Here is a 13,226-nt window from a genome sequence, read left to right on the forward strand (position 1 = left end):
CACTGAGAACCAATCACTTTCCTCTCTTCCTACACGTACACATGCCTTACATCCTCGATAAAAACTTTTCACTGCTTCTAACAACTTGCCTCCCACACCATATATTCTTAATACCTTCCACAGAGCATCTCTATCATCTCTATATATATATATATATATATATATATATATATATATTGGGGTTGGGGTGTCTAAATGTGTGTAGATGTAACCAAGATGAGAAAAAAGGAGAGATAGGTAGTATGTTTGAGGAAAGGAACCTGGATGTTTTGGCTCTGAGTGAAACGAAGCTAAAGGGTAAAGGGGAAGAGTGGTTTGGGAATGTCTTGGGAGTAAAGTCAGGGGTTAGTGAGAGGACAAGAGCAAGGGAAGGAGTAGCACTACTCCTGAATCAGGAGTTGTGGGAGGATGTGATAGAATATAAGAAAGTAAATTCTCGATTGATATGGGTAAAACTGAAAGTTGATGGAGAGAGATGGGTGATTATTGGTGCATAAGCACCTGGGCATGAGAAGAAAGATCATGAGAGGCAAATGTTTTGGGAGCAGCTGAATGAGTGTGTTAGTGGCTTTGATGCACGAGACCGGGTTATAGTGATTGGTGATTTGAATGCAAAGGTGAGTAATGTGGCAGTTGAGGGAATAATTGGTATACATGGGGTGTTCAGTGTTGTAAATGGAAATGGTGAAGAGCTTGTAGATTTATGTGCTGAAAAAGGACTGGTGATTGGGAATACCTGGTTTAAAAAGCGAGATATACATAAGTATACGTATGTAAGTAGGAGAGATGGCCAGAGAGCGTTATTGGATTACGTGTTAATTGATAGACGCACGAAATAGAGACTTTTGGATGTTAATGTGCTGAGAGGTGCAACTGGAGTGATGTCTGATCATTATCTTGTGGAAGCAAAGGTGAAGATTTGTGGGAGTTTTCAGAAAAGAAGAGTGAATGTTGGGGTGAATAGAGTGGTGAGAGTAAGTGAGTTTGGGAAGGAGACTTGTATGAGGAAGTACCAGGAGAGAATGAGTACAGAATGGAAAAAGGTGAGAACAAAGGAGGTAAGGGGAGTGGGGGAGGAATGGGATGTATTTCGGAAAGCAGTGATGGCTTGCGCAAAAGATGCTTGTGGCATGAGAAGCGTGGGAGGTGCGTTGATTAGAAAAGGTAGTGGGTGGTGGAATGAAGAAGTAAGATTATTAGTGAAAGAGAAGAGAGAGGCACTTGAACAATTTTTGCAGGGAAAAAATGCAAATGAGTGGGAGAGGTATAAAAGAAAGAGGCAGGAGGTCAAGAGAAAGGTGCAAGAGGTGAAAAAGAGGGCAAATGAGTGTTGGGGTGAGAGAGTATCATTAAATTTCAGGGAGAATAAAAAGATGTATTGGAAGGAGGTAAATAAAGTACGTAAGACAAGGGAGCAAATGGGAACTTCAGTGAAGGGGGCAAATGGGGAGGTGATAACAAGTAGTGGTGATGTGAGAAGGAGATGGAGTGAGTATTTTGAAGGTTTGTTGAATGTGTTTGATGATAGAGTGGCAGATGTGGGGTGTCTTGGTCGAGGTGGTGTGCAAAGTGAGAGGGTTAGGGAAAATGATTTGGTAGAGAAGAGGTAGTAAAAGCTTTACGGAAGATGAAAGCCGGCAAAGCAGCAGGTTTGGATGGCATTGCAGTGGAATTCTTTAAAAAAGGGGGTGACTGTATTGTTGACTGGTTGGTAAGGTTATTTAATGTATGTATGACTCATGGTGAGGTGCCTGAGGATTGGCGGAATGCTTGCATAGTGCCACTGTACAAAGGCAAAGGGGATAAGAGTGAGTGCTCAAATTACAGTTTGTTGAGTATTCCTGGTAAATTATATGGGAGGGTATTGATTGAGAGGGTGAAGGCATGTACAGAGCATCAGATTGGGGAAGAGCAGTGTGGTTTCAGAAGTGGTAGACGATGTGTGGATAAGGTGTTTGCTTTGAAGAATGTATGCGAGAAATACTTAGAAAAACAAATGGATTTGTATGTAGCATTTATGGATCTGGAGAAGGCATATGATAGAGTTGATAGAGATGCTCTGTGGAAGGTATTAAGAATATATGGTGTGGGAGGCAAGTTGTTAGAAGCAGTGAAAAGTTTTTATCGAGGATGTAAGGCATGTGTTCGTGTAGGAAGAGAGGAAAGTGATTGGTTCTCAGTGAATGTAGGTTTGTAGCAGGGGTGTGTGATGTTTCCATGGTTGTTTAATTTGTTTATGGATGGGGTTGTTAGGGAGGTGAATGCAAGAGTTTTGGAAAGAGGGACAAGTATGCAGTCTGCTGTGGATGAGAGAGCTTAGGAGGTGAGTCAGTTGTTGTTCGCTGATGATACAGCGCTGGTGGCTGATTCATGTAAGAAACTGCAGAAGCTGGTGACTGAGTTTGTAAAGTGTGTGAAAGAAGAAAGTTAAGAGTAAATGTGAATAAGAGCAAGGTTATTAGGGACAGTAGGGTTGAGGGTCAAGTAAATTGGGAGGTAAGTTTGAATGGAGAAAAGCTGGAGGAAGTGAAGTGTTTTAGATATCTGGGAGTAGATCTGGCAGCGGATGGAACCATGGAAGCGGAAGTGAATCATAGGGTGGGGGAGGGGGCGAAAATTCTGGGAGCCTTGAAGAATGTGTGGAAGTAGAGAACATTATCTCGGAAAGCAAAAATGGGTATGTTTGAAGGAATAGTGGTTCCAACAATGTTGTATGGTTGCGAGGTGTGGGCTATGGATAGAGTTGTGCGCAGGAGGGTGGATGTGCTGGAAATGAGATGTTTGAGGACAATATGTGGTGTGAGGTGGTTTGATCGAGTAAGTAATGTAAGGGTGAGAGAGATGTGTGGAAATAAAAAGAGTGTGGTTGAGAGAGCAGAAGAGTGTGTTTTGAAATGGTTTGGTCACATGGAGAGAATGAGTGTGGAAAGATTGACCAAGAGGATATATGTGTCAGAGGTGGAGGGAACGAGGAGAAGTGGGAGACCAAATTGGAAGTGGAAAGATGGAGTGAAAAAGATTTTGAGTGATCGGGGCCTGAACATGCAGGAGGGTGAAAGGCGTGCAAGGAATAGAGTGAATTGGAACGATGTTGTATACCGGGGTCGACTTGCTGTCAATGGATTGAACCAGGGCATGTGAAGCGTCTGGGGTAAACCATGCAAAGTGTGTAGGGCCTGGATGTGGAAAGGGAGCTGTGGTTTCGGTGCATTATTACATGACAGGTAGAGACTGAGTGTGAACGAATGGGGCCTTTGGTGTTTTTCCTAGCGCTACCTTGCACACATGAGGGGGGAGGGGGTTGTTATTCCATGTGTGGTGAGGTGGCGATGGGAACAAATAAAGGCAGACTATGAATTATGTACATGTGTGTATATTTATATGTCTGTGTGTGTACATATATGTGTACATTGAGATGTATAGGTATGTATATTGTGCATGGGTGGACATATATGTATATACATGTGTATGTGGGCGGGTTGGGCCATTCTTTCGTCTGTTTCCTTGCGCTACCTCGCTAACGCGGGAGACAGCGACAAAGCAAAATAAATAAATATAAATAATAAATAAATAAATTAATATATATATATATATATATATATATATATATATATATATATATATATATATATATATATTTATATTTTATTTATTTATTATTTTGCTTTGTCGCTGTCTTCCGGGTTAGTGAGGTAGCACAAGGAAACAGACAAAAGAATGGCCAAACCCACCCACATACACATGCATATACATACACGTCCACACACACAAATATACATACCTATACATCTCAGTGTACACATATATATATACACACAGACATATACATATATACACATGTACATAATTCATACTGTCTGCCTTTATTTATTCCCATCGCCACCTCGCCACGCATAGAATAACAGCCCCCTCTTCCCCTTCCACACACACAAATATACATACCTATACATCTCAGTGTACACATATATATATACACACAGACATATACATATATACACATGTACATAATTCATACTGTCTGCCTTTATTTATTCCCATCGCCACCTCGCCACGCATAGAATAACAGCCCCCTCTTCCCCTTATGTGTGCGAGGTAACGCTAGGAAAAGACAACAAAGTCCCATTCGTTCACACTCAGTCTCTAGCTGTCATGTAATAATGCACCGAAACCACAGCTCCCTTTCCACATGCAGGACCCACAGAACTTTCCATGGTTTACCCCAGACGCTTCATATGCCCTTCTTCAATCCATTGACAGCAGATTGACCCGGTATACCACATTGTTCCAGTGCACTCTATTCCTTGCACGCCTTTCACCCTCCTGCATGTTCAGGCCCCGATCACACAAAATCTTTTTCACTCCATCTTTCCACCTCCAATTTGGTCTCCCACTTCTCCTTGTTCCCTCCACCTCTGACACATATATCCTCTTTGTCAATCTTTCCTCACTCATTCTCTCCATGTGACCAAACCATTTCAAAACACCCTCTTCTGCTCTGTCAACCACACTCTTTTTATTACCACACATCTCTCTTACCCTTACATTACTTACTCGATCAAACCACCTCACACCACATATTGTCCTCAAACATCTCATTTCCAGCACATCCACCCTCATCCCCACAACTCTATCCATAGCCTAGGCCTTGCAACCATACAACATTGTTGGAACCACTATTCCTTCAAGCATACCCATTTTTGCTTTCTGAGATAATGTTCTCTACTTCCACACATTCTTCAAGGCTCCCAGAATTTTTGCTCCCTCCCCCACCCTATGATTTGCATCTGCTTCCATCCTTCCATCTGCTGCCAAATCCACTCTGAGATGTCTAAAACACTTCACTCCCTCCAGTTTTTCTCCATTCAAACTTACCTCCCAATTGACTTGACCCTCAACCCTACTGTGCCTAATAACCTTGCTCTTATTCACATATACTCTCAACTTTCTTCTTTCACACACTTTACCAAAGTCAGTCACTAGTTTCTGTAGTTTCCCACCTGAATCAGCCACCAGCGCTGTATCATCAGCGAACAACGACTGACTCACTTCCCAAGCTCTCTCATCCACAACAGAGTGCAAACTTGCCCCTGTTTCCAAAACTCTTGCATTCACCTCCCTAACAACCACATCCATAAACAAATTAAACAACCATGGGGACATCATACACCCCTGCCGCAAACCTAAATTCACTGAGAACCAATCACTTTCCTCTCTTCCTACACGTACACATGGCTTACATCCTCGATAAAAACTTTTCACTGCTTCTAACAACTTGCCTCCCACACCATATATTCTTAATACCTTCCACAAAGCATCTCTATCAACTCTATCATATGCCTTCTGCAGATCTATAAATGCTACATACAAATCCATTTGCTTTTCTAAGCATTTCTCACATACATTCTTCAAAGCAAACACCTGATCCACACATCGTCTACCAGTTCTGAAACCACACTGCTCTTCCCCAATATGATGTTCTGTATATGCCTTCACCCTCTCACTCAATACCCTCCCATATAATTTCCCAGGAATACTCAACAAAATTATACCTCTGTAATGTGAGCACTAACCTTTGTCCCCTTTGCCTTTGTACAATGGCACTATGCAAGCATTCTGCCAATCCTCAGGCACCTCACCATGAATCATACATACATTAAATAACCTTACCAACCAGTCAACAATACAGTCACCCCCTTTTTTAATAAATTCCACTGCCATACCATCCGAATCCGCTGCCTTGCCAGCTTTCATCTTCCGCAACGCTTTTACTACCTCTTCTCTGTTTACCGAATCATTTTCCCTAACCCTCTCACTTTGCACACCACCTCTACCAAAACACCCTATATCTGCCACTCTATCATCAAACACATTCAACAAACCTTCAAAATACTCACTCCATCTCCTCACATCACCACTGCTTGTTATCACCTCCCCCTTAGCCCCCTTCACTGAAGTTCCCATTTGGTCCCTTGTCTTACGCACTTTATTTACCTCCTTCCAAAACATCTTTTTATTCTCCCTAAAATTTAATGATTCTCACCCCAAATCTCATTTGCCCTTTTTTTCACCTCTTGCACCTATCTCCTGACCTCCTGCCTCTTTCTTTTATACATCTCCCACTCAATTGCATTTTTTCCCTGCAAAAATCGTCCAAATGCCTCTCTCTTCTCTTTCACTAATAATCTTACTTCTTCATCCAACCACTCACTTCCCTTCCTAATGAACCCACCTCCCATACTTCTCATGCCACAAGCATCTTTTGCGCAAGCCATCACTGCTTCCCTAAATACATCCCATTCCTCCCCAACTCCCCTTACCTCCTTTGCTCTCATCTTTTTCCATTCTGTACTCAGTCTCTCCTGGTACTTCCTCACACAAGTCTCCTTCCCAAGCTCACTTAATCTCACCACTCTCTTCACCCCAACATTCTCTCTTCTTTTCTGAAAACCCCTACAAATCTTCACCTTTGCCTCCACAAGATAATGATCAGACATCCCTCCAATTGCAACTCTCAGCACATTAACATCCAAAAGTCTCTCTTTCGTGCGTCTATCAATTAACACATAATCCAATAACGCTCTCTGGCCATCTCTCCTACTTACATACGTATACTTATGTATATCTCGCTTTTTAAACCAGTTATTCCCAATCACCAGTCCTTTTTCAGCACACAAATCTACAAGCTCTTCACCATTTCCATTTACAACACTGAACACCCCATATATACCAATTATTCCCTCAACTGCCACATTACTCACCTTTGCATTCAAATCACCCATCACTATAACCCGGTCTTGTGCATCAAAACCACTAACACACTCATTCAGCTGCTCCCAAAACACTTGCCTCTCATGATCTTTCTTCTCATGCCCAGGTGCATATGCACCAATAATCAGCCATCTCTCTCCATCAACTTTCAGTTTTACCCATATCAATCTAGAATTTACTTTCTTACACTCTATCACATCTCCCACCACTCCTGTTTCAGGAGTAGTGCTTCTCCTTCCCTTGTTCTTGTCCTCTCACTAACCCCTGACTTTACTCCCCAGACATTCCCAAACCACTCTTCCCCTTTACCCTTGAGCTTCGTTTCACTCAGAGCCAAAACATCCAGGTTCCTTTCCTTAAACATACTATCTATCTCTCCTTTTTTCTCATCTTGGTTACATCCACACACATTTAGACACCCCAATCTGAGCCTTTGAGGAGGATGAGCACTCCCCGCGTGACTCCTTCTTCTGTTTCCCCTTTTAGAAAGTTAAAATACAAGGAGGGGAGGGTTTCTAGCCCCCCGCTCCCGTTCCCCCCTTTAGTCGCCTTCTACGACACGTGAGGAATACGTGGGAAGTATTCCTTCTCCCCTATCCCAGGGATAATATATATATATATATATATATATATATATATATATATATATATATATATATATATATATATATATATATATTCCCTCAAAGGCCCAGTCCTCTGTTCTTAACGCTACCTTGCTAATGCGGGAAATGGCGAATAGTTTGAAAAAAAAAAAATATATATATATATATATATATATATATATATATATATATATATATATATATATATATATACATATATATATATATATATATATATATAAGGCAGCAGGTTTGGATGGTATTGCAGTGGAATTTATTAAAAAAGGGGGTGACTGTATTATTGACTGGTTGGTAAGGGTATTTAATGTATGTATGACTCATGGTGAGGTGCCTGAGGATTGGCGGAATGTGTGTATAGTGACATTGTACAAAGGCAAAGGGATAAGAGTGAGTGCTCAAATTTTAGAGGCATAAGTTTGTCGAGTATTCCTGGTAAATTATATGGGAGGGTATTGATTGAGAGGGTGAAGGCATGTACAGAGCATCAGATTGGGGAAGAGCAGTGTGGTTTCAGAAGTGGTAGAGGACGTGTGGATCAGGTGTTTGCTTTGAAGAATGTATGTGAGAAATACTTAGAAAAGCAAATGGATTTGTATGTAGCATTTATGGATCTGGAGAAGGCATTTGATAGAGATGCTCTGTGGAAGGTATTAAGAATATATGGTGTGGGAGGCAAGTTGTTAGAAGCAGTGAAAAGTTTTTATCGAGGATGTAAGGCATGTGTACGTGTAGGAAGAGAGGAAAGTGATTGGTTCTCAGTGAATGTAGGTTTGCAGCAGGGGTGTGTGATGTCTCCATGGTTGTTTAATTTGTTTATGGATGGGGTTGATAGGGAGGTGAATGCAAGAGTTTTGGAAAGAGGGGCAAGTATGAAGTCTGTTGTGGATGAGAGAGCTTGGGAAGTGAGTCAGTTGTTGTTCGCTGATGATACAGCACTGGTGGCTGATTCATGTGAGAAACTGCAGAAGCTGGTGGCTGAGTTTGGTAAAGTGTGTGAAAGAAGAAAGTTAAGAGTAAATGTGAATAAGAGCAAGGTTATTAGGTACAGTAGGGTTGAGGGTCAAGTCAATCAGGAGGTAAGTTTGAATGGAGAAAACTGGAGGAAGTAAAGTGTTTTAGATATCTGGGAGTGGATCTGGCAGCGGATGGAACCATGGAAGCGGAAGTGGATCATAGGGTGGGGGAGGGGGCGAAAATCCTGGGAGCCTTGAAGAATGTGTGGAAGTTTAGAACATTATCTCCGAAACAAAAATGGCTATGTTTGAAGGAATAGTGGTTCCAACAATGTTGTATGGTTGCGAGGCGTGGGCTATGGATAGAGTTGTGCGCAGGAGGGTGGATGTGCTGGAAATGAGATGTTTGAGGACAATGTGTGGTGTGAGGTGGTTTGATCGAGTAAGTTACGTAAGGGTAAGAGAGATGTGTGGAAATAAAAAGAGCGTGGTTGAGAGAGCAGAAGAGGGTGTTTTGAAATGGTTTGGGCACATGGAGAGAATGAGTGAGGAAAGATTGACCAAGAGGATATATGTGTCAGAGGTGGAGGGAACGATGAAAAGTGGGAGACGAAATTGGAGGTGGAAAGATGGAGTGAAGAAGATTTTGTGTGATCGGGGCCTGAACATGCAGGAGGGTGAAAGGAGGGCAAGGAATAGAGTGAATTGGATCGATGTGGTATACCGGGGTTGACGTGCTGTCAGTGGATTGAATCAGGGCATGTGAAGCGTCTGGGGTAAACCATGGAAAGCTGTGTAGGTATGTATATTTGTGTGTGTGGACATGTATGTATATACATGTGTATGGGGGTGGGTTGGGCCATTTCTTTCGTCTGTCTCCATGCGCTACCTCGCAAATGCAGGAGACAGCGTCAAAAAAAAATATACATATATATATATATATATATATATATATATATATATATATATATATATATATATATATTTTTTTTTTTTTTGCTTTGTCGCTGTCTCCCAATCGTTTGCATTCCTTCCCAACATCATATGGAATTCTTTCTTCCTGAATTCTCTGTACCTCACAATATGAGATTCTGTAATTCTTGAAAGTGTACATAAGGATTCTGTAATTTACATATATAAAAATCTACATATACATACAGGATCTACATCCTTTATGGCTCTTTCAGGCTTTTTCCTGTAGATAACCTTCATCTCCTCTTATCTGTCATCACGTGATAAATGCAACCATTACACATTCATAATATCTCAAAGAACCACCCTGCCCTGAAACACCTGCAATCAAACATCTTTTCAGATCTGACTTTCATTAAAAGTGTCATAGAATTCTACTGTATAACCAGGCTGGAATGATGGGAAGGGTATGAAATCAGGTCTACAAGTGGGTACCATACAAACATAATAATGTAACTCTAATTTTCTCTTGCTAATTGTATCTTCAGCCTTAAACCTGTTACATTCACTACTTCCATCTCTCGTATTCCATTCTTTCAAATGAAACTGCATTGCCAGTCAAAAGTGGCTGCAAGCATGTCCCCAATATCTGAGGTCACATGCACACTTTGTGGGGAATATTTGCTGAGCTGGGATCCCTATCCCAAACCACACAGACTACCATAAAGAGTATGGATACCAAGTTTCTCATGGCAGACTTCCTACCTTGCTACCCTCAAGGCACCTGAGTAAACTGTAGTATCTCTACAGATACTTCAAGAACACTGATAGAGGAGAAAGATGCAATAAGACGATTGGAAAGGACTGTAAGAAACTGAAAATGATCTTGTTTGCAAAACATGGTTAATGCTTGAAGCTCTTCCCCTACATTCACTGGATATTATGACTGACCTGGTCCACGTAGCGAGATAAGGAAGGACGAGACTCAACCCGAAGGTTGTCTGCCTTATCTGGCATCTCATTATCTGATGCTGTTGTAGTAGACAGTCGTTCACTAGCCCAGTGTGGTGATGACAAATTGTGTTCTAAGCAAAATACATAACAATTATAAATTTGCAGCACCCTCCTACCCAAATATAAGCTATGCTTTCACTGAACAAAAATGCATTGGGAATATTACCTATTTCTCAAAATATCCAAGATTTTCAAACATACTGAACTAACCTCATATGTTATATATCATGAATGCTGTTTGATTTTCAACTCATATACTCAAAATCAGATCTATTATCATATGATTTTCAACTCATATACTCAAAATCAGAAGATCTATTATCATATAATCTTCAAAGACATATAATCATTCACCAACCTTTGTAAATGCCAGGATATGCTGGTGGAAGCTGTGAGGACCAGTGTGTGGCATAGAGAGGACGTATATTATGCAGTAGTGGAGAACCTGCAGCTCCTGTAGATCCAGGGCCACTAATCATGCCTGGAGGAGGAGGGGGTAAAGCTTCTGCTGTAGTGTCCAGGTCATAAATGTTGGGCAAGTAGCTGGATGGTTTGGGTGGAACTTCTGTAAACATCAAGGTAATTAGAGACTTTAGCAGCTCTTTCATGTGCTAGTTATTTTAAGATGAACCATTAAGAGCACAGTATGTAATTACAGTCTTTGCATCAGGATACTGAATACATTTTACCTATCTTTATACATACATATTTTTCATCAAACATTGTCTAACTTAGGCTGAAACATTAACAACACAGTATGAAATTATAGTCTATGCATCAGTTTGAATAAATTTCATCTATCTACATACCTATATAGTCCAATGATAGCACACTGACCCCAATATACTGCACGTTTCCAATTCACTCTATACTGTGCACACCTTTCACCCTCTGTATGTTCTGGCCCCAATAGCTCATAATCTTTTTCACTGCATCCTTCCATCTCCAATTCAGTCTCCTGGTTCTCCTTGTTCCCTCTACTTCTGACACATGTATCCTCTTTGTCAACCTTTTCAACACACCCTCTTCTGCTTTCTTTCACACTTTTTTAATTTCTACACAACTCTCTTACCCTTTCATTACTTACTCGATCAAACCACCTCATACCATATGGTGTCCTCAAACATTTCATTTCCAACACATCTACCCTCCTCCACACAACCCTATCTGTGGCCCATGCCTCCCTCCACATAACATTGTTTCAGCTACAATTCCTTCAGTCACCAAGTTTTGCTCTGAGATAACATTCTCTTTTTCCACACATTCTTCATCGCTCCCAGAGCCTTTGCCCACTCCCCCACCATATGACTCACTTCTTCCATGGTTCCATTTGCTGCCAAGTTCACTCCCAGACATCTAAAACACTTAATTTCTTCCATTTTTTCCATTCAAACTTACATCCTAATGAACTTGTCCTTCAACCCTGCTGAACCTAGTAACCTTACTCTTATTCCCATTTACTCTCAACTTTCTACTTTCATATACCCCTCCAAACTCAGTCACCAACTTCTGCAGTTACTCACTCAAATCAACCACCAGTGCTGTATCACTGGCGAACATAAACTGACTCACTTTCCAGGCCCTCTCATCCACAACAGACTGCATACTAGCCCCTCTCCCCAAGACTCTTGCATTTACCTCTCTTACCACCCCACCCATAAACAAACTAAACAACCATGGTGACATCACACACCCCTGCTGCAGACTGACCTTCACTGGGAACCAATCACTCTCCTCTCTTCCTATTCTTACAAATGCCTCACACCCTTGATAAAAACTTCTCACTCCTTCTAGCAGCTCATCATCCAAACCAGTTATTCTCAATACCTTCCACACAGCATCTCTATCAACCCTATCATATGCATTCTCCAGTTCCATAAATGCTACATACAAGTCCATCTGTTTTTTCTAGGTTTTTCTCACACATTCTTAAAAGCAAACTGCTGATCCACACATCCTCTACCACTTCTGAAACTCATTGCTCCTCCCCAGTTTGATGCTCTGTTCATGCCTTCACCCCCTCAATCATTACTCTCCTTTACAATTTTCCAGGAAAACTCATCAAACTTATTCCTCTGTAGTTTGAACACTCAGCTTAGTCCCCTTTCCCTTTATACATTGACACTATACATGCACTCCACCAATCCTCAGGCACTTCACCATGATCTTTGCATACATTGAATACTCTTACCAACCAATGAACAACACAGTCACCCCCTTTCTTAATAAATTCAACTGCAACACCTACTCCCATCACCTTGCTGGATTTCATCTTCCACAAGGCTTTCACCACTTCCTCTCTCTTCACCAAACCACTCTCCCTGACTCTCTCACTTCGCACACCATTCCAACCAAAACAACCTTCGTGTACCACTCTTTTATTAAACACATTAAACAGTCCTTCAAAATAATGATTCCATTTTCTCCTTACTGCATCACTACCTCTTATCACATCCCCCTTGCCCCTTTCACCAATGTCTCCATTTGTTCTCTTGTCTCTTGCACATTATTTACCTCCTTCCAAAATATGCTTTTATTCTACTTAATTCAGTTTAATTATACTCTCTCACCTATACTCCCATTTGCCCTCTTCAACCCCTGCACTTTCCTTTTGACATCCTGCCACTTTGTTATACATCTGCCAATCACTTACACTCCTTCCTTGTAAGTACCACCCAAATGCCTCTCTCTTCTCTTTCACTAGCAACTTTACTTCTTCATCCTCCTACTCACTACCCTTTCTAACCTGCCTGCCTCCCACCTTTTGCATGCCATGTGCATCTCTTGCACATACAATCACCGTTTCCCTAAATACCTTCCATTCCTCACTCATTTCCATTTGCTCTCATCTTTTGCCATTCTACACTCAACCTCTCCTGGTTTTTCTTCACAGAAGTCTCCTTTCCAAGCTCACTTACACTCACAACTAACTTTTCCTGGACATTGTCTCCTC

The 13,226-nt window shown here is 41.3% G+C and overlaps 1 protein-coding gene across 3 annotated transcripts in view; it reads right to left on the reverse strand.

The window, feature by feature from the left end:
* stan (Protocadherin-like wing polarity protein stan) overlaps positions 1-13,226 on the reverse strand; it is an 829,362-nt gene that overhangs the window by 24,166 nt on the left and 791,970 nt on the right. For 2 of the 3 annotated variants that reach the window (XM_071683111.1, XM_071683109.1), the window contains exons 29-30: positions 10,632-10,838; positions 10,211-10,344 (exon numbers count right to left, since the gene is read on the reverse strand). In XM_071683111.1, the coding sequence (XP_071539212.1) occupies positions 10,211-10,344; positions 10,632-10,838 (341 nt within the window). The remainder of the gene's footprint in view (positions 1-10,210; positions 10,345-10,631; positions 10,839-13,226) is intronic. The other variant, XM_071683110.1, reaches the window with a different exon arrangement.

The sequence above is a fragment of the Panulirus ornatus genome, chromosome 35, assembly GCF_036320965.1.
Source record: "Panulirus ornatus isolate Po-2019 chromosome 35, ASM3632096v1, whole genome shotgun sequence".
In the NCBI taxonomy this organism is placed as follows: Eukaryota; Metazoa; Arthropoda; class Malacostraca; order Decapoda; family Palinuridae; genus Panulirus; species Panulirus ornatus.